The sequence below is a fragment of the Canis lupus genome, chromosome 5 (assembly GCF_003254725.2).
Source record: "Canis lupus dingo isolate Sandy chromosome 5, ASM325472v2, whole genome shotgun sequence".
Classification (NCBI taxonomy): Eukaryota; Metazoa; Chordata; class Mammalia; order Carnivora; family Canidae; genus Canis; species Canis lupus.
Window position 1 is genome coordinate 64,835,393 of NC_064247.1, and position 27,053 is coordinate 64,862,445.

Genomic DNA, 27,053 nt, shown 5'->3' on the forward strand with positions numbered 1-27,053 from the left:
TGCCTCCCACCCTGGCTGCCCTGGGGGTGCACGCACAGACATTTCGGAAAGGACCCCGGGATCTGGGGCCAGTGGCTGCCCATGCAGGACCAGCTGGCAATCAAGGACCAGGCAGGGGTGAGGGGAGGAGGGGGCCTTCAGTCACTGCCCTCTGCTATCCGACGCTGTGCTCTGGAGGCGTTTGTCAATTTAACAACACATTCACGCACATTCTAAAATAAATAGTTGTTTTAGAAGTACAGGGGTACTTGTTCCCCAGGGGCAGGGAGCCGGGACCAGCCTGAGGCCAGTGAGGGTGTGAGGGGAGCCCAGGGGACCACAGACGTAGGGGGGACATTGGAACATCTTTTCTGTTATTTTGCAAGTTCTAGAAGAATAAAAAGATTCCTTCTGGCCCAACTGTTTGCCAGAAGGGTAAACGGAGACTGCAGATGGGTCTGAGCAGCACAGGTCACCTGCGGGCAGGTGGACCCTGCCCTCCAGCATTATTCCTCACACCTGAGGCCAGGAGCCTCAGTACCTGCCCAGGGACCCAGGGAGCAAATAAATAAACAATAAATACACATAAATAGGAGGGGCCCTCTTTGGCAAGACCCCCAATGTCCAGTCTGGGGGGCAACCACGCCCCCCAACACAGGTGAATGCAGCGTGGGGCCAGGTCACTACGTGGACCTGGGCAGGACACAGGTGCAACCGATGGGTACACGGATGAACTCGGCGTGGAAGGAGAAGGCCCCTGGCGTGGGCAGCCCCGTGGTGTCCCTGGAGCAGGGCCGGCGGCGGAGCACCAGCAGGCTCTGCAGCAGCGGCACCGAGTTGAGGGCAGCCGTCTCCCGGCCCGTCCTGGCGCTGATACAGCCCCTGCACAGACACTCGGCGAAGGCCAGCTTCTGCGGGTAGCGGCTCTCGTCCGTGTCCACACTGTGGGGACAGACCGCGTGAGGCCCCTGTCTGCAGCCCTGTCTGGCCCACGAGCCAAGGAAGTCAGGCAGTGGGGCCGGCAGCAGGGGTGAGGCTCATCGGGGGCCCCCCCTGCCCTCCCAGAACGGCCCTTGCCCAACCCCCAGCCCAGCCCACCTGCCCCAGGGACCCTGGGAACAGAGCCACGCTGACATCCTGCGGATACCAGCAGCGAGGAGGAGCTCATGTGATGGGACCCCCCCTCCCCACCTGTGGGTGACCCTTCGTCTAGCAGGTGAAGACGTGGGGGCTCAGGGGAGGAGCTGGCCCGATGCTGTGGAGCAGGTGCCCCAGTACCACGCACGGGGGCCCGCAGCCCTCACCGGTATCTCCAGGGGGAGATGGAGCGCTGGTGGATGTCAGCTTCCAGGACCTCCTCAGGCTGCAGCACTGGGCACTGCGCCCCAGCGGGGGGACCGTCCTGCTCCCTGCCTCGGCCCCCTGCCTCCAGGCTGGACACCAGGGCCACGGGCAAAGCCTGCTCCCACTTGGCAGCTCGAGCCAGCAGATGTGGCGGGGCTTGACCCCGGGGAAGCTCCTCGGCCGAGTAGCAGCGTGGGGTCCCGTGGGTGTGGAGGCCCCTCCAGAGCTGGGGGCCGTGGCGGGCCAGGCTGGCGGGCAGCCAGAACAGAAGCAAGAGGCGGGGGAGGAGCTGGTGGACAGGCATTGAGCGGTCAGGTCAGGGGGCACACGGGGAAGGGGGCAGCCCCTGCCCTCCCAGCTTGCCCTGGTTACTGTGCAAAGATGGGTTGTGCCCCTTCCTCTAAAGTTGGGGATACTGAGGCCCAGAGGGAGACTGGGTCCTCAGCCCACGCTCCCCAAAGCCCCAGGGCTCCTGGGTCCCCTTCCCAGATTTGGGGCTTCTTGGGCCCTGTGCCAACATCCTCTGCTGAGGGGCAGGAGGGCCACCTGGGGTGGGGGCAGGGGGCAGGGGGAGAGGCAGCGGCTCACCATCGCAGCGGCGGCGCTGGGCTGGCAGAGGCAGGTGCACCTGGAGGCTGTGGACCTGGAGGCTGCTGGCTCCTGGCGCCCTTTATACCTCCAGCCACACCTGGGGAAAATCCGGGACAGCTTCCTCCTCGGGAAGTGCACGGCTGCGCTTCCTCCTTCCCTCCCCGTGGGTCCCCACTGTCCCCTCCTCCCCACTCAGGGCCACCGTGCCCACCCCCACTCTTCCTGGCCCTCCCCCGCCCAGAGGGACCCTTGCCTGGGCTGAGCACCTGCGAATGGAGCGTGGACACTGGCAGCTTGTTTGGGCTGGGAGGTTTCTGCTGCGTGGAGCTGTGAGCTGGGGCAGCTAGGGCAGCTCCCATCCCCACCCAGCGTGGACTCGAGGGCCGGCTCCCCAGGTGTGGACATGAGGTTGGTCCCGGTTTTTATCTAAGATGGTCCAGGAGGAGCACCTGTGTCTGCCTCCTGCTGCACCGGGGGGGGGGGGGGGGGGGTGTCCAGAGAGGCTCTGGAGGCAGAGGACCAGCCAGCGTCTTCAGATCTGGGTTGGGTTTCTAGATTTACTCAACAAAACCTCTCCTAGGAGCCAGAGATGGGGCGAGAATGCCTTGGAAACTTTCAAGTGGCTGCACCTCGAGAAGCTGGATTTGAGGAGCCCCTTCTCGGAGCTGTGGGGGCCATGGGGGGCCGGGGCCAGGCACCTTGGTTATCCTTAAAGGGACAGTTGGAGGCGAGACTGTGAAGCTTTGGGTGCCACTCCCTGGGTCCCCCGGCCACCCCTAAGACCCTGTGTGTCCGGGTGTCTCCTATCAGAGTCTCAAGTATCCCTCAGCTGAGGAGGGCCTGAGGGCAGGGGACTGGCCAGGAGAGGCACCATCCAGGGACATGAAGATATCCTGGAGCGGGGCTCTCCCGGGTGCGCCTCTGGGCAGGGACCCGCCCTCCTGGTCCTTACAGGAGTCTGCACCTGCAGGCAGGCTGTCCTGTGCCCCTCTCCCGGGGGCAGGGCAGGGCTAGGGGGAATGCTCCTTCCCGGAAGATGGGTGGATAGCTGCTTGAGTGCCCAGGGCTGCTCCTTCCTATGATGCCCCTGCCCATGGTCATCAGCCCTCGCTTGCATACCTCTTGCAATGGGGAGCTCACCACACCATGCATGAGTTTGGTAGGGCTGCTCTAACAAAGCACCACCCACCGAGGGCTTAGGACGCAGATGTGTTCATTGTTCTGGAGGCCAGAGTCTCCAATCAAATAGTTGGCAGGGTCAATTCCTTCTGGGGTCTCTGAGGGATCCTCCTGTTCCCACCTCTCCTAGCTTCTGGGGACTGCTGGCAATTCTCAGTCCCTTGTGGCCACACTGCCTCGTCTTCACGTGGCCTCTCCTGTGGGTCTGTCTTCTCAGGACACCCACCTCATTCAAAGTGATCTCATTTCAAGCTCTTTACCTCATGACATCTGCCAAGACCCTTCACTCGTCAGAGGGACCAGGTCTAGGACTTGAATGTATTTTGGGGGGTACATGGTTGGGCCCAGGACCCCCATGCAGTGCATTGTGGGGCATGCTGGCTCAGGCTAGCTCTTGAGAGGACCCTTCTGGGGCCTAGCTGACAGCTGCCTCCCTGCAGGGGTGCTGGGTCCTGGGGGAGCTCCAGTCCCTCCTGTGTCCACCCCGAGGCAGCGTGAGCCCCCAGAGGGCTGGGGTGGTGGTATGGTGGAGACTCCACCGCTGCAGCACAGAGCAGTGCTTGGCGCCCAGTGTTCCATGAACACAGTGGAACGAAGGGAAGGGTGATGAGTGGGCTGCCCAGGGAGGAAGATGGGGCCCTGGTCTGGAGGCTGAGGGAGGGACACCAGCTGTGCAGTGTGGTCTGGCCTTCCTTCAGGCGGGAGGCCGGGGTGTCTGGCCACACACACACACACACACACACACACACACACACAGAGGCATCATTTATGAAATGAAAAGGCTGTAAAATGGTCACTCCTGCCACGGCTGCCAGGGTTGTTCCCCTCCTGCGGGGGCCCAGCTGGACACACAGGGCAAGCGCGGCCCCAGCCTTGCCCCTGCCCACACCAGCTCCCCACGGAGGTGGGGGTGGGTTTCTGAATTTTCTGGGGTTTATCAGAACAGCCCAGCAGGTGGGTGCCACGCTTGGCAGAGGGACTCTGGGACCAGGCTGCACCACCACTCTGCTTCACGGCACCATGGGCGCGAGCCAGGCCCTGGGCGAGTCAGGGGACCAGGGGCAGGGCCCGGGGGTCGGGGTTCTGGCCGGCCAGCGCGGAGGCCGGAAGGATGCAGGGCGGGGGCCCTGGCGGCACCTCATTCCTGCGGGTGGCTGAGGCAAGCACAGAAGTCCCGGGTTGGGCAAGACTGGAAAGGCGCCCTCAGAGGAAGGCTGGAGGGAGTCCCTGAGGCGGTGTCCCCAGGGCCCCGCCCCCTAACCATGCCCCTCTCACCACAGGCCTCCTTCGGGCTGAAGCCCCAGCCCCTCCTGCTGTGTGAGGCTGCAGGCTGGCCCTAGAGGGCCAGTGACCACTGCTACTTGCGGGGGATCTGGCGGGGGCTGCTGGGGGGAGCCCCTGGGGGAAACTTCTGGGGGGTTGCTGGGGGAGGTGGGGAGGGAACTGCTGGGGGGGAGCTGGGGGGCTGCTGGGGGGCCTCTGGGGAAGCTGGGGCAGCCTCTGGGGGGAGCCCCTGAGGGGGGCGGGCAGCTGGCCTCATGGGGGCTGCGGGGGCCGGAGGAGGCTCAGGCGCAGTGGGAGGCAGTGCAGGTACTACCATGAATGACCAGAGAAACCCACAGAAAAGTAACTTTCACCAAATGAGCCACCGCATTAGCCTGATGCGTTCACTCATAATGGAGATTGTATCTCGCATTTGAGTTGACAAAAATTACAAATTAAAAAATATAACTTTTTTTTAATGCACTCAAAAGAGGAGGATGGAGGCTGTGGTGGCCACTGAGGCTTTGCCTGGGGAGGACAGGCTGGGGGGCATCAACAGGAGCAGGGTGGTCAGGGAAGGAGTGTGGGAGGGCCCAGGCATATGCTGCGCTGGGGGCCCAAGGGGAACACAGGCCTGGCCAGGACTGTCAAGAGTTCCAGGAACAGGAAACCGGGAACCGGGAGTGCAAAGGCTCTGGGGTGGGGGCAATGGCAAGCAGGTGGGGGTAGGGTGGGTCGACATGTGTCACGTGGCAGGGCTGCCCTGGCTGTGGCAACTGTACCTGGGCACAGGAATAGAGGGCTGTCTAGCGGAGGGACAGGCCCTCAATTATCCCCACTATTTGCATGTTAACCTGCAGCCAGGATCTCAGCCAGTGAGTTCCCGAGGATCCATTACCTCACAGAGACCTTCCTTATTCCAGATGCCTGGCCCAGAATGTTCTTTTCAGCAGACTGGGTGGGGGCAGGGCTGGTTCTGACTATGGCCCTTGCCCCTTCCTGGACAGGCACCTCCTGAGTCTGGCCCAGAGGAGCCCTGAGTCCAGATGGCAAGTGCAAAGCTGCTAGCCTCAAGCAGCCTGGGGTTGAGGGGACCAGGGCTGTGGCTCCAGCCTCTGTATCAGAGGCCAGTGCCAGGTCAGCGGGTCAAGGAGAGCCGAGCACAGGCAGCTCTGTGGTGGGCTCCCCACTTTAGAGAGGCCGTCACTGCCCAGCTGGGCATAGAGCACCTAAGGACAGATTTGCCCCCCACACATCCTGGCTTCTGGCTTGGTGTCCTCGAAGGCCACCCACTTGGGAGCATGGGAGTTCCCTTTATACCTGGCCGACACGATGGCAAACCAGATAAGCCATGAGAAACTGCTGAAACACGTGATTAACTATGATGGAGGCATGACGTGAACGTGACACAGAGCACTGTCTACCCAGGAAGCCCGGCAGCACATTGGTCCCCCAGCCTGGGGGCAGAGGCCCAAGTGCATCCGTGAGCCAGATGGAGCTCAGCAGGTCACAGAGGCAGGGGAGAAGCCCCCAGCCTGGGAGCAGCAGCATGGGCTCCGCGGGGTTTGCATGCCAGCACTTACGGACTGTTTTAAAGCAATCTGAAGGCAGAAAGGCCCTGGGTCTGCTGCCTGCAGACACTGTGGGGTGCTCTGAGGCCTTGCTGCTACTCTGCGAGCTCCATCCCCCAAGCAGGGGCTGCAGTAGCAGGGCAGCCCGCATGGCCCTCCCCATGGTGGACCCTACAGCACTGAGTGCCCAACACCTTTGGGGGGGCGGCAGGGTTGGGGGCAGAGCCCCTGTGCTAGATGCACCAAGGGTATCTCACTGGGGCCTCCCAGGGGCCACATGGGCATCGTGGTGGAGGTGGGGGCCCAGGCCCAAGGAATCATCACCACCAGCACAAGACGGCTGTTTATCAAAATACTTTATTTTAGGAGACCCCTCAAAAAAAGACCCTCCACATTAGACAGATGCCCAACAACACCCTCAGCCTTTTTTTTTTTTTTGGTCTTTTCTGTATTTTTTTTTCCTTTTTAAATCAACTAAAACAATCTGATGCTTAAAATAAAAGACAGGAAATATTTCCCAATCGGACTTCAGTCAAGAATATATATCTATTTTTTTTTGACCCTGGGGTAGGGCAGGGGTGGGGAGGAGGCTGCTCAGGAGCATGTGGCACTCCCGGCCGGGAAGGAGCACGTGCGGAGGACAGGACTCGGGGCAGACTGGCTGGCAGAGGGTAGGAAAGAGCACGGGCAGGCGGAACTGGACGCCTGGGACCCATCATTTACATAAAACAGGTGCCGTGTCCTGGCTCCTGCCGCCGGCCTGCCTGCCTGCCTGTCTGTCTGGCGGGACTTCTGCTCTGGGATGGGGCTGCTTCAGTCTGGTCTGGTCAGGAGAAGACCAGGATTCAGCATCATCTTCATCACATGTGGCTTCTTTTCCAGCTGAGAAACTTTTTTTTTCTTTTTTAATTTTTAAAAAGAATCACAGCCAAAATGAGACATTAACTTCAAAATCCAAGACGGCTGTGCTCACGCTAGTTATAAAAACACAAGAGTCTCTCACTGTGGCAGGGGCCGAGCCCACGGGGCCCCTACACTTTCCCGGGGATCTTGGCCCGCTTGCGCGCAATGGCGTCCTCCACGGCTTTGAGCTGCTTCAGGAGCTCCTCCCGCCGAGACAGCGTGCTGGCCTTCCCTGATTTGGTGCCGGTGGAGACGGTGCCGGCGGTGCCGGCATCAGGGGCTTTGCCAGGAACACTTGTGACCTTACTGGAGCTCTTGGACTGGGGTGACAACTGGCGCTTCCTGCAGTGGGGGGAGGGGGGCCGTCAGAGGGTCTGTTGGAGCCTCCCATTGGGTAAGGACCCAGGGCCCTGGTGCTTGGTGGTCTGGCCTGGCCGCAGGGAGGTGTGCTTTCCTCCCACCTCAGTGGTGGAGAGTGAAGAGTGACGGGGGCCTCGCTGACCCACCCCTCCTGCTTCTGGTGCTTCTCTGTGGCCTCCCCCTGCGGTGGGGAGAAACCCCATGCTGCTGACTCAGGAGGAGCCCTAAGGGCCGGGGCGTGTGGGGGGCTATACCCATCTGGACCATGCCCTCGAGCAGTGGGATGGCAAGGGCGGGCCTCACAGCTGACCTCCTGTGACAAAGAAGTCTGCCCTGTTTCCAAGGCTGACTGGGAAGGCAGTAGAAGCTGGGAGCTCTAGAAAGCGTCATGCCTAGGCCCCTCATTCTGGGACCTGCTCCAGGGCAGGGAAGCTATGGGTGGCCCACCCTGAGGCAATGGCACCCATGTGGTCTGCCCAGGGGAAGGTGGTGGTGGTGGTGGGGGGGGGGCGGGGCGGTGGTGCACTCACCGGTCCGGTGGGGCCACAGGCACCTTAGAATTCTGGCCTCTCTGCCGCTCTGGTTTTGGGGAGCCAAGTCTCCCACCTGACTTCCGGTCCCGAGAACCTGGATGACACAGGATGAGGTAAGAACACAGGCCCCACCCACAGCGGGCTGGTGTGCACGGACAGGGTTGGGGCGGCCTGGCCGGGTGCCCAAGACACCATCCCGGTGTCACGGTGGCTCAGTACCACCTGCTTGCTCTCACAGGAAGAGGCAGAAGGCAGAGCCAGTCAGAAACAAGGGACAGGGTAGTGCTGGTCACGTCAGAGAGTGAAAAGCCCAAGAGCCCACAGAGGCCGAGGTGAGGGCAGGCCACCAAGCTGCCACTTATCAAACACTAAGACACTCATCGTTCATGCCTTTGAACTGAGAACAAACAGGCGGAACAAAGAAGTGAAACCAGGAAGTCGGGGTAGTTCACACCGCTGTCCAGTGAGCATGGGGGCCCGTGTGAGGGCGATGGGGGTGTCAGTGCCTAGGTGGGCATATCAGGGACCTGGGCTCGCTGGCACAGGCCAGGGGTGCCCCCTCCTGCTCCTGTCAGGCCTCTCTGCCCCCTTTTAGGGAGGAATGATGGCTGTGTGCTAGCGATTGACACCACCTGGCAAATGACTGGAGTTGGACTTTTGGTGTAGCCACGCTGAGCCCCTTGCTGCCCTCTGCATGCCCCCCAAGTCCACGCACCCTGTGCTATCACAGAGAGGAGGATGAACCACCTTCTGGCAGCCAGACAGTGGAAATATTAAAAAAACAATGACAGTCTTAACTTTTGTTCATTTGAAATGTGGTTATTTTTATAAAAAAAGTTACTTGTGTTAAAATACAGTAACTTTGTTACTATTATTCTCACATCAATAATTCTAACACCTTACCCCAGTAACTACACAAGTGGAAGTGCCCCAGGGCCCAGAGCTCTCCAGAGCCTGTGGGGTCCCAGCCCCTCCACCCTCCTGGTCCTGTGACCGCTGGAGACTCACCTCGGTCTGGGGATAAGTTAGCTCGCTTGGCCGGAGGGCTTTGCCGGTCTTTGTCTGATGGTTCATAGCGCTTCCTGCTCCCTTTATCAGCCGCCTGGAACCGAGGTGGGAGCACAGTGAGGATGGCGGGCTGAGCTGTTGGCCAAGGTGGTGACAGTCTCTGTCCCCCCACCCCCACCCTGGTCCTCCTCTGGGTGTTCTTGGAGCCCCATGGGAAGCAAGTCCCGGGCTTTCGGGCCTTCATTCTCTGCAGCAAAAGTGCCTGCAGAGACACTGTTCCCTGAGGCCATCAGCCCCATTTGAGACCCCAGGGGACGTCAGCTCACATAAGCCAGGTCACATGAAAGGCACCCTAGGAGAGCACCCACCACCCTGGGATGTTCTCATCTCGTAGAACATGCTATTGGGCTTGGTCACCTGACACCCATGGATCATATATTGGGGCAGCAGCACAAGCAGGTTGCTGACCAGCCTCAATCCCAGGAGTAAACTGGCCCCAGAGACCAGGGTGGCCCCAAGGAGCTGGGCTGCTAGAAGTGGCAGCAGCAGTGGCCACGGCCTCACCTTGTTCAACAGTGTCAGCTTGATCTCCTTATGGGCGACGAATGTGCCCTGCTGGGGCTGCCCTGGAGGTGCCTGCTGGGGGGCTGTGGGCTGCTGGGCTTTGCTGCCAGTGGAAGGCTTTGAGGACTTGGGGAGCTGTGCAGACGGGTCCCTTTTCCGTTTGTCCTCTTTAACCCCATCTTCTTTCTTCGACTTTCCTGCCAACAATAAATGCTAAGTCATAGTCGCCATCCTGGCACAGTGGTTTCCTGTGGGCCACTGGTGGAGGGACGTGCCATCAGTAGGCAACGAGTCTGTGGGACAGAGCTGGGAGGTCCCTGTGCTTTCTGTTTAAACAAGTGAGGCTGTGTGCACACCCTCTTTCCACGAAGGGCCTGCCCGCCTCTGCAGCCACAATGCCCAGGACATGAGGAGCCCCCTGTACCTTTCTCCTTCTTGGTCTGGGCTGGGGTGGGGGACCGCGAACTTGCTGAGGACACGGGGCTGGCCAGGTCTGCGTACATGTCGTCTGAGTCCACGCTGTGCACTGAGCTACTACTCGACGTGGCGCTGGACACCGAGGAGACGCTGCTCACGCTCAGGGACCTGGACACACACAAGCACATCTGCACCCACATGGCCCTGACTGGGAGATGGCGGGGGGCCAGTGTTCACAGGAGCTGGAGTGGGTGTCCACGTCCACCTTCCCGTCTCCAGTTCTGAGGAGCATGTACCACCAAACTGGAGATTTCAGGGGGTCCTCTGGGTGGTTTAAAGGTGCCCAAGGGTGAGGGGATGCCCCGTCGTGGAGTTGAGGGCCCTTGCACAAATGAGCAGCTGCCCTGTGTGCTGGGCAGGGTGTATATGATGCATCAGGCTGGTGACAACAGAGCTGGGTGCCCAGGTAATGAGGCCTGAGAAAGGGGAGGGTTTTGCCCTGCAATTGCACCAGATACCAGTGCAGAGGCCGCCCAGGCCCAGCACGTGGCTCTGGAAAGCACAGAGCCGGCAGCCAGCTCTTGCTGTGAGGACATGCCACACGGCAGGCCACTGAGTCCTGTCACTCTCAGAAAACACTCAAAGGATCAGGGGAGAAAGGAAGGGCCAGTTTTGTGTGAAGGTGGGTCTTTAAACCTCTTTTAGGAAGATCTGGGCAAATGTATAAACCACCTACTGCTGAGAAATCAACAAGAATGATGAATACAGGAATCTAAGGATGGATCTGACACCGATTTCTTTTCAAACAGCTCAAAAGCAGAATTCTTTCCTACTTATTCTCACGTTTTGCTACGGCCATCTGCCAGGCTCTCCAGCATGAGGCCTGTGGGGCACCTGTGCATGCTTGTGGCTGCCTGTGTGAGCCAGTCCCCGCTATGCCCGTGGTGGGTGCCTGGGCTGAGGGAGGAGGTTGTCAGGGTTTGGGGGACCAAGGCTGAGGAGGTGTTGACAATGACCTGGATCTGGAGCTAGAGCCGCTGTAGCTGCTGCCGCTGCCGCTGCCACTGACGGTCCGCCTGCAACACAGAGGAGCCCTGCCAGTGCCGCTGTTGCGGCGCCCCCCAGAACCCAACTCCCAAGTATACAGGGCTCTGCTTGCTTGTAAGGGCTATTTTTCCTCAAGAGAAAGATGCCAACCCTCTCCCTGGCATTAAGGGGGGCCAGTGTTCTGCACAACCACATCTGCTTGTGCTCAGGAGGAAGCTAAGGCTCAGGTACGTGATGTGACTGGATAGCCATAAGGGGACAAGGACCAAACGCCAGTCCCCCCCAACCCCACCCCAATGCCTGTTCTCTCACCTCCTGGGGGGGCTCCTAGCTTGTCGCTCCCTCCTCCTGGCTTCCCGAGGGTCTCCTGGCTTGGCAGGCTCAGGGGCTGGAGCAGTGGTTTTGGGAACCTGTGCTGGGGCTGGAGGCGGGACTGGCTTCTTCACTGACTTCTCTCTGTGACGGGAAATAGAGAGAGGTCACACCTGGCCCCACAGATGGAGGACAGGTCCATATGAAGAGCCCTTGAGAACCACCTGCTTTCCTGACCCTGGCTGCTTCAACCCAGCCCTGTGGGGAAGGATGGACCTCCCAGGGCACCAGAGCTGTTCATGTCGGGGACCCACACTGCATTATACAGAATGGCCCCAAAAGCTTTTCTGTGTTGTCAGTGGGAGGAGGATACCCTGCCGATCATTCCAGCAGCACTGAACACTCATGGTTCAGGGGGAATTATCGTGAAACAAAGTCTTGGGCAAAAGCAAGCTGCACAGCACAGTGTCGGGTGAGTTAAGATCTGTGCAGATGGAGACGCATGCACAAGCTTGCCTCCTGTGCAGTCTAGATGTGGGGTGGCCTCACATGTTTGCTAAGCCCACCAAATGGCACAATTTAGATGAACATGGTACCCCTGACATAAGTTACAACACAATACTGTTCACTTTTGAAGAGTGAGTGACTCCGGATTCCCTATGTGCTCACGAGGCCTGTTGGCAGACTCCATTCAGGATGAAAATCTGCCATGTGGAGCATTTTAGCACTGGCCACCCACTGAGTGCCCAGCTATCAGCTGCTAAGTGAGCAATAAATGCAAGGACAAGTGACAGAGCAGGGCCCGTCTGCTCACATGTGCCCTGCCCTCGCCATGCAAGCAGAAGGGTCAACTCCACTTCTGGTTGCCTTTCTGTGCTCTGCGGTGCTCTGGAAGGAAGCCCACTGTCATTCTGGGGTAGTGTGGGCAAGGTACGGCTGCAACCCGAGATACGGCATGTCAGGTGTTGTGATGTCTGTCTGGGAAGTTCCAGATGTTTCTAATACATGACACATCTGTTGACAAGGATCAATGTGACCCATTCCAGGAGTAGCAAATGTGAACGAGACCAGTCTAGGGGAGCCACCCCTTTCCACACATCCCAGACACAGTCCTAGAAGTGCACCAGGAACCATCTCCCTCCTGCTTGCTGGAGAAGAACTGTGGTGCTTGCTCCTGGCAGGTGAAGTGGTCTAACCCCAAGAAGCATGGCCATCACCATGGTGCACCAGGTGCAGGCATACCAATGTGCATGTGGGCCCAATGTCCAAATGGCATGAAGTGAGAGGTGGCCCCTGGATCCTGGTCCCCTGACCTCTCTGTCCATCTTCCAAGGGGTCTTCCTGGGGTTTCTTTACAGATGCAACAGGAGAGAGACAGAACAGGAGAGCCTGCCCCATGGGGCACTTACCCTGCTTTCCCGGGAGGCGGAACAGGCTCCCCCTTTGTTCTCACAGGTCTGTGTGGGGAAGGCGTTGGAGACGGGGAAGGGGATGAGGAGAAGGAGCGGGACCTAGGGAGGAAACGGGAGCATGAAAGGGGAATGCCATGGTACATGGGTCCACACCCAAGCACACCAGGGACACAGCCCACAGTACTGCAAACCTCTACTTAGCTGCCTCATATACGTAAAATGGCTTCCAGGCAGTTCTTGGTCCCTTCCTAAGATACTGAGGGGAAAGAGTAACCAGGCGGATGGATCCTGCACAAGGCCACATGCTCTGCATTGCTGTGAAGCCCAGCAAGTACACAGTGGCACAAGTAGGACAGAGGCCAAGTGAGGGAGCACAGCACCAAGGCCCAGGTGGCAGGAAGGTGGGGGGTGGTGATCTGAGACCCGCCAGGCCCGGGAAGTGTTTGTGCTCAAGTAAATGGTGATGGGCTCTGGTTTCAGGTGTCAGCAGCACAGACAGAGCTCCAAGGCAGGGATGCGGACCAGGAAACTATGGAGGCCACCCCGGTCAGGCTGATGACCTATCACAGGATCCAGCATAACATCCCACAGGAGGCAAGCCTCCAAAAGGCTCCTGGGTTGTTGGTTTAACTGTCGTGTACAACTCAACATTTTCAGCCAAGCAACAGACCAAAGAAATAAGGTAGGGCATGGAGGAAATGTGCGCTTCATCAGGGTGGGGCTGCCTGCCACAGGAGACAGGAAGGGACACCTCAGCTAAGTGCCCTCCTCCTTGCTGTCTTCGTGGCTGATGCCCATGTGTGGCCACCACACTGTCAGACCACCATCACCGGCCACGCAGGCCCACCCAGGAGCTGGTGGGGTGTGGGCTGGGGAGAGGTCTGCTGGGAGCAGACATTTTGAGCATGTCCTGGGCAGGGGGCAGCAGGGGTATAGAGGCGACCTGAGAGGGCAGGTCAAGTGGCCAAGAACCTGTCTCAGCTGACTGAGAAAATGGCTAAGACGACTCTGTCGTGGTGTGAGACTGTCTTAAAACTTATGAGGGAAATGCTCTGGAACACAGGGAGGGTCCTGAGTGTGGTTTCTTCAGAGCTGGGTGACCAAGATGCCTCCCAAGAAGGGCAGCCAGGTCCCCGCCCATCTCTCAGTGCCGTCTGGGCACCTGTAGTGGAGGCAGCGCCCTGTCCCCCTGGCACCATTATCATTTCCAAAATTTCTAAATTTCTCAGTGTGGCCTCAGGCTTCTTCCCCACAGCTTACTGGCCTTGTTTCCTAAACGAAGCCACACAGATCCTATGGCCACCGATGTTCTGATGGAGAGCCTTTCCATCTTCCACCTTACCTCCTACAGGCAGCATTCCCTGACTGCCCCATGCCTCGTAGCCTTCATCTGTATCCCTGGCCACAAGGTTGTGAGACTCCAGCACCCATGGCTGACCCTCTAGAACCCCTGAGAAAAAGGGTCGCATTTCTTTCTCACTGCTATTGGTGTGTACAAGATTCAACAATTACAGGAGGTCCCACATAATTGACTCCAATTGTTTTACACCCTCCCACTAAGAATGTGACCTTGACCATCAGATTCAGAAGCTCCAATGACCTCTTAATGCTGTTCTAATCGTCTCTAGAACTGTCTTCAAGGAAGAAAATCTGCCAGGAAGGGGCACCACCGTGGGACGGATCGATTTATTCCAAGAACATTCATCTGGTGACACGCTTCCCGAAGAAGTGTGCATGTCTGTGTGCGGGTGCAGTCCTGCTTAAGGACTGCAACCATGAAGTCTTTGGTCCAATCCTCGTCCTGGCCTTCCAGGGGAGCTGCACTGCCCCCTCTGTGTGTATGGAGACAATGCAGCTGCAGGGGTGCAGTGTGGAGCAGAAGCGCACTACATGGTTTTGGGGTACAGTGGAGGCGGCCCCCACACGGGCCATCCTCCACTCTCTACCTTCCTCTGGCCTTGGACCTCTGCTCTGCTAACTCAACCCCAAATGGGGTGAAGGGAAAGGAAAGGGAGCCAGGGGTCTCCCTGTCTCAGCACCTCCTGCAGGTGGGACATGTGGGTGCAGGGGAATAGCAGGAACAGAGGCCCTGAACAGTCCTGTCTGTTATGTGATTCAACGACTTTGTTCTACATGAACGGTAACGAAGAATTCTCTAAAACTTCAGAGTTTGTGTATTCTCAGTGGGAAAAGTACACATATTATTTGATCTTTCTAGAAACGTCTAATAGAACTTTCTGTGAAGAGGGAAAGGTCTACTATCTGAACACTCCAAGGTAGGGCTCATGCACATTTTAAAATTTTAACTGTATTAGAATGTGAATTACCACATGTGCTAGTGGCCCAGGGGACAGCGCAGGTACACAGGATGTGGCCGGACAGTGGCCTTATTCCTGATTTTGGCACACCCACAGACAGGCCTGTGTAAATGCTTCTGAGCCGCCCCCTGACATGTGCTCTGGGCACCCCGAGCCCCCAGTTCCTGCAGTCTGATATCTGGTAACTCACCATATATTCTTCCTTAGAAGTGACCATGAAAATGCACAGCTTAGACTGTTCTGAGAACAGCTGAGTACCTAGAAGGACACTGTCAGGCAGAGACATGCTGTTCTGCAGCCAACTGTAGGCTACCTGGGCTGCACAGAGGCACCCACACTCACCGCACCTGTCAGCCCTGAGCGTACCTGGACCGGCTGCCTGAGAATGAGCTGTGTCTGGAAGACCGGCTGGAGTAGGAGCTGTAGGAGGAGGAGCGGGAACGGGAGCGGGATGACCCCGAGCCAGAGTAAGATGATGACCGTGACGATGACCTAGAGTTTCCAAGAACAAAAGTGGGAGAGGGGCCAGCCTTCTTCTACCTCTAGCCTGCCCACTGGTGCCGACCTGCTTATCCTCAGGTGCAGACCCAGAGGACAGGGCTACACACTTGCTAAGCCACCATCACCCCACCCCCTGCCAATGCCTACTCCCCACCACCAATGTCCCCCTGGTACCGGCCTTGCAGCCACCCGCCTACCCCCACCTGCCCTTTGGACACCTCTGTGGGCAGGCTGCAGTCCACTCCCTTCTGGTGGAAATAATGTTTAGAAACCAAGATGTGGGTATGGCTATACTCATTACTGCTGGGGGACAGCTCCCAGGCAGGCCCTGGGTGGACAGAGCCAGGACAGGTGAGCCCACCAGTATAGACACGTGTATTTCTCTACCTGCCCATCTGTGTACGTAATGAAAGCCCTGGATTGACACTGACCTCCCCAGTCCCTGCCCAGCACAGTGGGCCCCTATCAGCCTCCTGTCACCCACCATCTCCCTGCCTGTTTGTTCAGACCTGGTGTATGCTCTGCAGCCTGAACTGACAGGTCAAGAACAGGGCTGACTCTATGATAAGGCTTATGCCATGCTTCTGGCCTTTTGCCTCATGGGGTCTCTCCCAGAGTGAATAGGAGAGCTTATTCCCTTGATGCTCCCTTGCCAGGTCTGTGCTCCATCCTGGATTGCCAACATGCTGGCTGATCTCAACTGTTTATTTTGGGGGTGTGAAGCCTTACTGAGGTTCTAAGCATCAGTTCTGTTTGCTGATGATGATCTAACACCTCAGTTAATAAATCTCTGCTGGACAAACAGATGCCCCTTGAATCCTACTGACTGCCCTCACCAGGACGGTGCAGCCCTCCGGTGGTGTTTATGAACCAGCCATTATGACTAGCTGGCCTCCTTACCTGGAGGAATTGGAGGCAGAAGCCGAAGAGGCTGATGTTTTCCGACGCCTTCGTGCCCGGCTAGGAGAGACGGACACCCCAAGTTTCTTCTTGGGAGACTTGGACCGGCGCCAAGGGTCCTTCCACTCATCTGCTCGCTTCACCTGTGGCCCTGCAGCGGCAGCCTCCTTCTTTGGTGGCTCAGTTTGACGGCTAAAATCACAAAGGTTATTAGCAACTTTGGGGCCACCTTCTATGACGGCAGTGCTGTTTGGTGAAGGAAACCGAGAGGCAGGATCGTGGCATAAACGCCTTCTTCAGGGGAAGCCTGACAAGTAAAGGGTCATCTACAGAGGCAGCAGAACTCACTCCACACATGGTCTCCATGCACACGCATCCTTCCTGGAGGGACATCCGTCTCTCTCCTTCAGGGTAACTGAACATGCCGGTACTTACTTTTATGGGTGTGATGACTTACTGAATTCCCCACCATACTGCAAACTCTGGGAAGGATGGGGTGGCCTTGTCCAACAGGCTCTTTCCAGAGCTGACACACAGTAAGTGCACAACAAATACTTAGTTTAAGGGTAATGAAGTTTTTATTGCCAACAGCTCTATGGTCATCTTCGACAAAGTGGGAAAGAACATCCAATGGGAAAAAAAAGTCTCTTCAACAAATGGTTTTGGGAAAATTGGACAGCCACATGTAGGAGAATGAAACGGACCATTTCCTTACACCATACACAAAAATAAACTCGAAATGGATGAAAGACCTAAATGTGAAGCAGGAGTCCATCAAAATCCTAGTGGGGAAAAAAAAAATCCCAGAGGAGAACACAGGCAGCAACTTCTTGCTAGACACACCTCCGAAGGCAAGGGAAACAAAGGCAAAAATGAACTACTAGGACTTCATCAAGATAAAAAGCTTCTGCACAACCAATAATCGACAAAACCAAAAGACAACTTACAGAATGGGAGATGATATTTGCAAATGTCTTATCAGATAGACGGCTAATATCCAAAGTCTATGAAGAACTTATCAAACTCAGCACCGAATAAACAAAAAAAAAATCCAATCAAGAAATGGGCAGAAGACAAGAACAGACATTTCTCCAAAGATAACATACACATGGACAACAAGCATATGAAAAAATGCTCCATATTACTCGGCATCAGGGAAACACAAATCAAAACCACGATGATATATCACTTCACACCAGTCAGAATGGCTAAAATTAACAAGTCAGAAAGCAACAGATGTTGGTGAGGATGCAGACAAAGGAGAACCCTCTTACACTGCTGGTAGGAATGCAAGCTGGTGCAGCCACTGTGGAAACCAATATGAAGGTTCCTCAGAAAGTTAAAAATAGAGCTACCTTACAGCCCAGTAATTGCACTGCTAGGGATTTACCCCAAAGATGTAGATGTAGTGATCCTAAGGGGCACCTGCACCCCAATGTTTATAGCAGCAGTGTCCACAATAGCCTAGATGTCCTGTGACAGATGAATGGATAAAGAAGATGTGGTCTATATATACAATGGAATATTACTCAGCCATCAGAAAAAATGAACTCTTGCCATTTGCAACTATGTGGAAATAAGTCAGAGAAAGACAAATACCGTATGATGTCACTCATCTAGAATTTAAAAAAAAAGTATTTATTTATATTAGAGAGGGAGAGTATGCGTGCACAAGCCAGGGGAGAGGCAGAGAGAGAGGGAGAAACAGACTCCCCTGCTCAGCAGGGAGCCTGATGCAGGGCTTGATCCCAGGACCCTGGGACGATGATCTGAGCCAAAGGCAGATGCTTAACTGATGGAGCCACCCAGGCACCCCTCATGTGGAATTTAAGAAATAAAACAGATGAACATAAGGGGGGTGGGGGGGAGGAGAGAGGGAAGCAAACCATAAGAGACTCTTAGAACAAACTGAGGGTTGATGGAGGAGAGGTACATGGGGGATTGGATAGATGGGGGATGGGCACAAAGGAGGGCACCTGTTAGGGTGAGCACTGGGTGTTCTACAGAAGTGATGAATCACTGAATTCTACTCCTGAAACCAGTATTGCACTGTATATTAACTAACTAGAATTTAAATAAAAATTGAAAACTAAGAGTACTTTTGTTTTTATGTGCATGCGAAATCTGGTGAATCATTAAACCCAAGCCTTCAACAGTTCCTTTATTCTCTGAAGTTTGAAGAGACTGGTTTAATTCACCCAGAAAATACTGTGATCAAAGCCCCAGAGAGTGAGGAGATGGTGGCCCAGAGACTGTCAGAGGTGCTTCTACATGACAGGCATTAATGCAAGCATCAGGAATGAGGGCTAGTGGACCAGTGGGAGGGACTTACCAGGCTCGAGGAACAACTCCCCCCAAATCCCCATGGGGCTGCATCAGTGGTAACTACAGGTGGGCAGAATGATCACCTGGAAGTGAGCCAAGGCTGACATGGGAAAGGCACACTCTATGGTGGCCAGCAGACCACCAGCAGAACCCAGGAGCCCTCCTTAAAGGGGTAGGGAGGCAGCCAGACAGCTTAGTCCTGAAAGGGAGAGCACATCCACTTTTCCAGGACCTTAGGATGGAGACCATGGGAGCAGGGAGCTCAGCAGCCCTTGGGAGGAGACCCAGCAACAGTTACGGCGCCCAGTGCCCATAGATGCACCTCACAAACTAAAACCTTCTCACACTTAAAAAGGAGCCAAAGTGTAGGATCCTAGACAACTAGCAGTAGTTTAATAAAGAGGTATCTGCTGGTCCCATGATATGTATTTTTTATTTTAGTTTTTGAAGATTTTATTCATTTATTCATGACAGACACAGAGAAAGAGAGAGGCAGAGACACAGGCAGAGGGAGAAGCAGGCTCCATGCAGGGAGCCCGACGCGGGACTTGATCCCAGGTCTCCAGGATCACACTCCGGACCAAAGGCAGCACTAAACCGCTGGGCCACCAGGACTGCCCTATATGTATTTTTAAAAATCAAACAGTTAAAAAGTTCATTTAAAAGTTTTAGGGATCCCTGGGTGGCGCAGCGGTTTAGCACCTGCCTTTGGCCCAGGGCGTGATCCTGGAGACCCGGGATCGAATCCCACGTCAGGCTCCCGGTGCATGGAGCCTGCTTCTCCCTCTGCCTGTGTCTCTGCCTCTCTCTCTCTCTCTCTCTCTATGACTCATAAATAAATAAAAATTTTAAAAAAAAATAAAAAAATAAAAGTTTTAGAAAACAGAGAAAATAAAAACAAGGAAATAAAAATCCCATTATCTCGTTCTGCAGACACAGCCAACATTTGGCACCACTGCATTTCCTTTGCACCTGTATTCTCTTTGTCTCGATCAACAGTCACACACACACCCACTGCAGACACAATTGCAACCTGTCCAGTGGCTGCACCTCTTCTGTGGCGTCCGCCCCTGCAGATCTGCTCTTCCTAGACCACGTGATAATCTACCCCCTATGCTACAGCATCTCAACATTTCTACACTATTAGCCATTTCTAACTTTAAAGGAAACCACAACATTAAAATCACTCTTTACATAGACATCTTTAGGGACAGTGTTTTCTAAGGGCAAACCCTTAAGAAGTGGAATCAGCAGGTCCAAGGAAACGAACCCTTTTTGCAGGTTCTTGGTAAGCTGTTGAGTATTCTCCCCAAAGAAAAACCCACCTGTGCTCTCTCGGCAGCCTCAGGGTGCCCACTTTGACTCACTGTTGACAATCCTGGGTTCTTGTGTCACCAGGGAAGCCACCAAGTCAAGCCCCAACCATGGCAATGGCACACATAGAAGAGGCTTCACAGCCTCTGGTGGTGGCTGTGGCTGGCGGGCTGCCCTGAGCTCTGGCACTCCCTATCAGTTGTGGCCACATTTCTAGGAAGCTTTTTATGTATGGAGGAATGCTGTACTGTCCTGTGTCTGTTCCCAGCCATGTGTTTTTCACTGGTGGTAGTGGCAGAGCCAACTGTTTCCCTCTCTTGCTGGCTTATAGGTCCTTCTGCACCCAGCCATATTCACTTCGGTTTTTCTTCTAGGTGATCCAGAGTTTCCTTCCTTTTTGTAAAACTTCACTCTTTGGTGTGCCAGGGATTTGTGGTTTCAGTGAGTGCTATGTCCCATAGAGCATGAAGGGACAGTTCCCACGACACTGACTGGCCAGCTCCTCTCTGAGGGGCTGTCCCTGCCCTGCAGGGGCTCTCACTCTGTGGGGGCTGCTCTCTCAGGACCTACCTGCTACTCCCCTTCCAGGATCATCCCTGCAGGAGGACTCACAATACAGTCAGAATTCTCAAACTTCTTGCTGTGTCCTGTGCTTGCTCCCCTTGCAAAACCTGCCCACCCTGCCCACTAGGCTTTCGGTGGGAATGGTTATTTACTCATGTCTTCCTTCATGGGTGTAGCAAAGGAAAATCATTTTCTTCCTAAGAGGCCCTGCCTTTCCAGGGTAGATTTTTAGTTGCTGTGGATTCCCTACCACCAGCATCTTGGCTGCCATGAGGCTTCACTGTGGCCATCTACTTATATTCCATCATAATACATAAAAACTGTCACCTGTTGACATTTGCAGAACTAGCGAGTTCCAAGTCTGTTTCTTGTGAAGAATCCCACATCAGAAGTAACCAACATTTAAAAGTATCCTAAGGACACAGTAACTTGAAGTATAAAATCCCTGTTACATTGGCCCTAAACCCTAAGAATGACTGCCATCCAAGCTCCTAAGCGTGTCCTCCTGGAAAAATAATCCCAGGAGGTGAAACCTGTTTGTCAACTCCAGCCTGTCCCAGGCCATCCTGGAGCTGTCACCTTCCTAGATTCTGCATTGCTCTCATCCTAAAAATGCAACAGGAGAAGAGCTCAACCACCAGGTTTTCATTGGTCATCAGAAGTGCCTAGCTCCACTGGTCTGCAGTTCCTCTAACAGGGCCACAGAGTAGATGGACAGACTCCTGATGCAGCCATGACTGTACTACAGGGGGAGAAAGGCCAAAATGTCATCCCCATCACAGCACAGAAAAATCCACCGAGGCCGAGAGGAGGGGCCAAAGCAGGCTGCTCAGAGTCAGCATTTCCTCTGCAGGGAAGGAGGGGTGACAGTCTGGGCTTCACTCTGAGCTGCCCTTTCACCAGTGCCAGCACAGGGTTGGAGGGGTCATGAGTGCCCTGAACCCTGCCACCATGCCCCATGCCACCAGCCAGCATCACTGTCCCTCTGAAGGGCTGCTACCAGGCCTGGGAGTGACCCCATGATCCCATGGAACAGACTCCCCAAAGTGTGGCAAATGGGGTCCCTGATTTTAATTAATCTGTAGAGAGGCAACCATTTTTTGTTTTTAATTTTAAAATTTTAAAAGATTTTATTATTATTTTTTAAGGTTTTATTTATTTTTTCATGAGAAACACAGAAGAGAGAGAGAGAGGCAGAGACACAGGAGGAGGGAGAACCAGGCTCCATGTCGGGAGCCCGACGCGGGACTTGATCCCAGGACTCCAGGATCGCGCCCTGGGCCAAAGACAGGCGCCAAACCTCTGAGCCACTCAGGGATCCCCTAAAGATTTTATTTATTTATTCATGACAGACACAGAGAGAGAGAGAGAATGAGAGAGAGAGAGAGAGGCAGAGACATAGGCAGAGGGAGAAGCAGGCTCCATGCAGGACTCGATCCCAGGTCTCCAGGATCACACCCCGACTGAAGGCAGTGGCTAAACCGCTGGGCCATGGGGCTGCCCCATTTTTTTTTTTTTTAATTTAATTTCTTCCGTGACTCACCAGGACAAATGATCTGGCTTGTTATATGGAAATGATGTAGTTTCCTCTTAAAATGTATTTAAGCTTGGGAACTGGATACAGAAAACCATGTGGGTGGCACAAGAACCAAGTAGTTCAGGAGCACGCTGAGTGAGGGGACCCTTCTGCAAACCACCAGACTCAAATACGGCTGAGCTGGCGCACAGATTTGGTGACCCTAACCAGGGAGAAACAGTTTCAGACTTGGACACAAAACTGGAACCCTCAGGACACCTGGGTGGCTCAGCGGTTGAGTGTCTGCCTTCCGCTCAGGGTGTGATCCCGGTCTAGGATTCAGTCCCACATGGGGCTCCCTGCAGGGAGCCTGCTTCTCCCTCTGCCTGTGTCTCTGCCTCTCTCTGTGGGTCTCTCATGAATAAATAAATAAAATCTCAAAAAAAATAACAAAAACAAAACCCAAAACACTAGAACCTTCAATTTTAATGGCAGATGTTTCTGGGAAAAATGACTGAATGGACATAAACAACTCATGGGAAACCCTGCTGGGAAACGTGCCGAGGACACTGGGGAGCGCTGGTGGAGGCAGAATGAGTGCCTCCAGACTCCCAAGGTGGGGGAAACATGGGGCCTGGGATGACAGGAGCTGCACATCCACGCTCTTTCCTTTTTCACTGTTTTCTTTGTTCTTCACAAAGTTTTCCAAACTTTCCTACACCATCACATTTCATATTCATTACAGAAGAACCCCAAATGTCATTTAAAAATCTTTTTCCAAAAAAAAATTTTTTTTTTCCACTTTTGCAGAGATCTTCTGCTATGCTGACCAGGATACACTCTCAGGAATTTTTTTTTAATATTATTTATTTATTTATTCATAGAGATGCAGAGAGAGAGAGAGAGGCAGAGAGAGAAGCAGGCTCCACGCAGAGAGCCCGACGTGGGACTCGATCCAGGGTCTCCAGATCACGCCCTGGGCTGCAGGCGGCGCTAAACCGCTGCGCCACCGGGGCTGCCCCACTCTCAGGAATTTTATTAAAGCCTGGTGTTAGCCACACATTGTCATCCCTCATGGGACCTCGACACAGAAGGAGCTCCCTCACTCAGAGAGCAGCTCGTAAGTGGTGTACTGCCCCTGCTGCCCACCCTCGGCTGCTTCTCAGCGGCAGGGATGGGAGAAGCTGTTTTGTGCCAGGCGGTAAGGGAGCATGGCCAGCACAGCTGTGCTCTGAAACCCTGGGAGGTCACACCCCTGCCCCAGAGCCTATAACCTGGGGGCCGTAGGGCTGGTGTTAGGCTAGAGCCCAACCCACTCTCCTCAATGGCTCCACCTGTGCTTTCAGAGGAACACAGGGCCCTGGAGGCTGAAGCCCCTTTTGGAGAATGTGGACACTCCAGAGGAGAGCCCCAGGCCGACAAACCAACAAACGATGCACCCAAACAGTGCTGCTAGCTGTGGCCCCCGTGGGCGGGTCAGCCATATGAAGACACACGGGAGGATGAGCCAGAACCAGATAGTCGGCCAGGGACGGCCTGGTCAGGAGCTGGCAGGAGGGCCCTGGAATTTGCATAAACTCTTCTGACCAGAGAGGGGAAACAGGCCTCCTGTCCCTCTACCCAAGGAAGTGGCCTTCCCTAGCACAGCTACAGCACAGTCTTATCTTCCAGGCACTGACCCTTTGCTCAAGGCCTCGGGAGAAACTCCAGGGAGCAAAGGTCAGCACGCAGGCTGCTGAACACAAGCGTCAGAACAAAACACAACAAAGTGGCTCCAAGTCAACTAAGGACACACCTTGCATCTTAGACCAGCAGACAGAGGCCGGTAATGTAGGGCGGCCACCCTGAGGTGTCTGGAAACTCCGTGCAGAGTAGCTGCCAAGTTTGGGGTCAAAGATAAAACAAGATAAAAAACCATAAAGTGTTCTAAAATCAAAAGGGCATCTAATGAAGGTCCAGGAAAAGGGAATTAGGAATGACCGAACTTGTTCACACTCACGTCACACTCACGTTACAGCAACTTCCATGGGAGATCTTTGCCACTACTTTGTTCTGGGAGCCTCTGGGGGCCTTCCATGGAAGCCTGCATGGTGATCACCTCCCCTGACACTGGGTGGAAACCACGCATGAGGTCCACATGGCTGGGGACTACCATGCCCCTGCCCTGGACTTCTAGGTGGGCCCTTCCTTCCCAGCCCCCCAAAGCACCTGCTGGCTGCATCCCTTCTGCCCAGCACCACGCCCGAGGGGTGCACCTGCCAGGGAAGATACTCTGAGCCTGGCAAACATCCTTCCTTCCGGAATGCCCACCTTGCTTGGAAGTCCTGCATATTCCCTGTCTCAGGCTATTGTTAGTTTTTATGATCCACTCCAGCTAGCTACAACCCCTTCTGCAGCCTCCACCAGGCTGTCTGCCCCCTTAGGGACTGACACGCAGATAAGATATGAAGAACTTACATCTCCTGTTCTCGTTTCTCAGCTTGGCACCCCACAGGTCCTATAACACAGGCCAAAGCATGCCAAATCCATGAGACACACAGCAGCACTTGAAACTCTGACAATCCCAGGGGCCAAATTCCGGTCCTCACGGGATGACCCCGAGGACTTATACCTCCAGACACCAAGGGCTGGCTGCTGCTCCCAGGGGAGGGAGGATGGACAGGCTTTCCCTTGGGAGGGGGCACTCAGCGAGAGACACATCACTTCCATACTCCAATTTTGAAAACATCTTTGAACTTAATTGGAAACAACCTGAGAAATGTGACTGCCAGCAGAGGGGATGCACAAGTTCCCACCCACTTGCACTTTAATTTCCAGGTAAAGAGAAAGAAAAACAATCTATACTGTTTCCAGTGGTGGGCAAGTGGCATCCACTTACATTTCTTGATGGCTGCAAGGCCCCTGACATTGTCCGAGGCTCCTTAAAGCTCTTGCCCTTGCCGCCCCCACAAGAAACAAGGCTGCATCTGGGGGCGGACTGATGCTCCAGGTGGCTCAGCAGCAAGTTCTTCTACCTCACAACCTCATCTGTGTCCACCTGTCTCCCACTCTTGTCGACACCAGATGTCCATGCTTAGATCTGAATACACAAGAGAATGCTATTAGCTGCCTGTCTTCATGTGTTGGGCAACTTCTGGATCACTCAGTAGCTTAAAAAGTCAAGAAGCTAAAGCAGGATACGCTTTTCCTCAAAAATGCCCAGGCAACAGTGACTTTCTCAATGGTAAGCAGTGCAGCTGTGCCTGGGACAGATGAGAGGTCTGAACAGCGGACTAAGGTTTATTACATCTGCTCTAACACTAGATCAGTTACTGTTTTAAAGCCTAAGTGCCAGGGAACCAACTCTGAATACTCTCTGAATGTACAGCTCATCAGGAAGCACAAAACGTCACGAAGTTGGGAGCAGAGTGGGAGGTTGGGGCCATCTGCCATCACATGGCCTCAGGACAATGCCCACCTGCTTCTGTGGGGCCAAACACGTCCTATGAGGCTCCTGACAGCCGTCCAGGTGTGGTCATTGAACATAATTGGGGGGGCAGCAAAGCTGTGTGATGCCACCACACTGGTCTAGTGTGTGATTAACCACAACTTGTTCAAATTCATGGACCAAGCCAAAGGCACCACATACGATATGGGAGGTGGTGGAAAACGACTGCTCCAAGACAAGGATAGGACACTGGTTAGTTTGGCGCCAGCAATGGGCAGGGCCAGAGGGGGAGCAGGTGCGCTCAGAGAATGGGAAGGGAGAGTCACCAAAAGCACAGGAAAACATAATGTGCAGTTTTTGCAAAGAAGACTGCAGACTAGAATGAGTGTCACCATTCTCTTTAGGGTGGCAGAAGGCCACGTGGCCTTGGAAGTGATGGTGAGCCTGAGCTCATGCAGCTACAAAGCAACCTCCCTTGCCTTGGCTATTCTCAGCTTTTTAAATTTTTTATTTATTTATTTATTTATTTATTTATTTATTTATTTATTTATTTATTAATTAAAATTTATTTATGATAGTCACACAGAGAGAGAGAGAGAGAGAGAGGCAGAGACACAGGCAGAGGGAGAAGCAGGCTCCATGCACCGGGAGCCCGACATGGGATTCGATCCCGGATCTCCAGGATCGCGCCCTGGGCCAAAGGCAGGCGCTAAACCGCTGCGCCACCCAGGGATCCCTATTCTCAGCTTCTGAGGGCGAGTCCAGAGCAGGGGGCCTTTATCAGGGGCTCACGGACTCCTCTGAAGGCGGCTATGGATGCCTGCCCACCCCGAGCCCACCTGGAGGCCTCTGGTGTGCCTCACTCTGGATGGTGATTGGCTGCACACAGGCCTCTGGCACCCTGAGACAACAAGGAGACCGTAAGCTTCAGAGAGTGTGAAGCAGCGGGTGGAAAAGTGCTCCCTCGTGATGATGGAGAAAGCTCCTGGGAAATAAGGAGCCTGCCATTTCAGCATCAACAGGCACCAACGTCACACGGACATCTGAATGTTGAGCGAACAGCTTTCAAGACAATAGGCAGTCTGGACAATCCCTGCACGAAGATCCCAATTACAATTTTTATCTAGAATGAAATTAATTTCCGTATGCCAAAGAACATCCTAATTACCCATCTGAGCTCCACCCAGTGAAGCACACCCACTGGCTTGGCTACAAAGATCAGAACGAGGTTTCACAAAAGGGATTTCCCTCTATTTACATAGACAGATGCAGTCTACAGAATTGGTTACCAGGTTCTGCTCACATCTAAAAATAGTCCAGATACAGGAGTGGGCAAAGGATCTCCAAAGGCCTAGTTACAGAAGGTAAACCTAAAAGGAGAGACACATCTCTTCACACAGCGACACTGTATCCAGCCTATGAGCTCTAGAGGAAAGCTGGTAAGAACTCCCAGAGGGAGATTTTCCTCAGAAGGCAGCTCACCAAATATACATGTTAGAACGGACCAGCTCAGGCAAGGGGGAGAGCCACAGGAAAGAAGGCTGACAGGCACAGAGTAAGAAACAGGGAGCCCAGCCCTCAGCTGGCACATGGCATCAGTCCCCACCTGCGCCTCACCCTGCTGTGCCATGTGTCTGTCCCACCCTCTTCTGGGTAATGGGTGGTCTGGGTTTAAAGAACTCTTGCTGGTTGCAGACAAAACACA

General features: G+C 54.6%; 2 protein-coding genes across 4 annotated transcripts in view; both read right to left on the bottom strand.

Annotated features, from left to right (window-relative positions):
* Nucleotides 1–247: 247 nt before the first annotated feature.
* Nucleotides 248–1,627, bottom strand: IL17C (interleukin 17C). Its single transcript, XM_025428758.2, has 2 exons — nt 1,284–1,627; nt 248–921 (listed from the first exon to the last, which is right to left on the bottom strand). Exons 1-2 carry the CDS (start codon nt 1,625–1,627, stop codon nt 663–665), a joined length of 603 nt encoding a protein of 200 aa, XP_025284543.1. The 3' UTR covers nt 248–662.
* A 4,641-nt stretch (nt 1,628–6,268) lies between these two features.
* Nucleotides 6,269–27,053, bottom strand: part of ZC3H18 (zinc finger CCCH-type containing 18) — a 64,778-nt gene continuing 43,993 nt past the window's right edge. For all 3 annotated transcript variants that reach the window (XM_049110599.1, XM_025427081.3, XM_025427083.3), the window contains 10 exons: nt 16,203–16,394; nt 15,168–15,293; nt 12,481–12,582; nt 11,072–11,215; nt 10,729–10,788; nt 9,720–9,880; nt 9,296–9,492; nt 8,732–8,825; nt 7,721–7,817; nt 6,269–7,172 (listed from right to left, as the gene is read on the bottom strand). In XM_049110599.1, the coding sequence (XP_048966556.1) occupies nt 6,959–7,172; nt 7,721–7,817; nt 8,732–8,825; nt 9,296–9,492; nt 9,720–9,880; nt 10,729–10,788; nt 11,072–11,215; nt 12,481–12,582; nt 15,168–15,293; nt 16,203–16,394 (1,387 nt within the window). In that variant the 3' untranslated portion in view covers nt 6,269–6,958. The remainder of the gene's footprint in view (nt 7,173–7,720; nt 7,818–8,731; nt 8,826–9,295; nt 9,493–9,719; nt 9,881–10,728; nt 10,789–11,071; nt 11,216–12,480; nt 12,583–15,167; nt 15,294–16,202; nt 16,395–27,053) is intronic.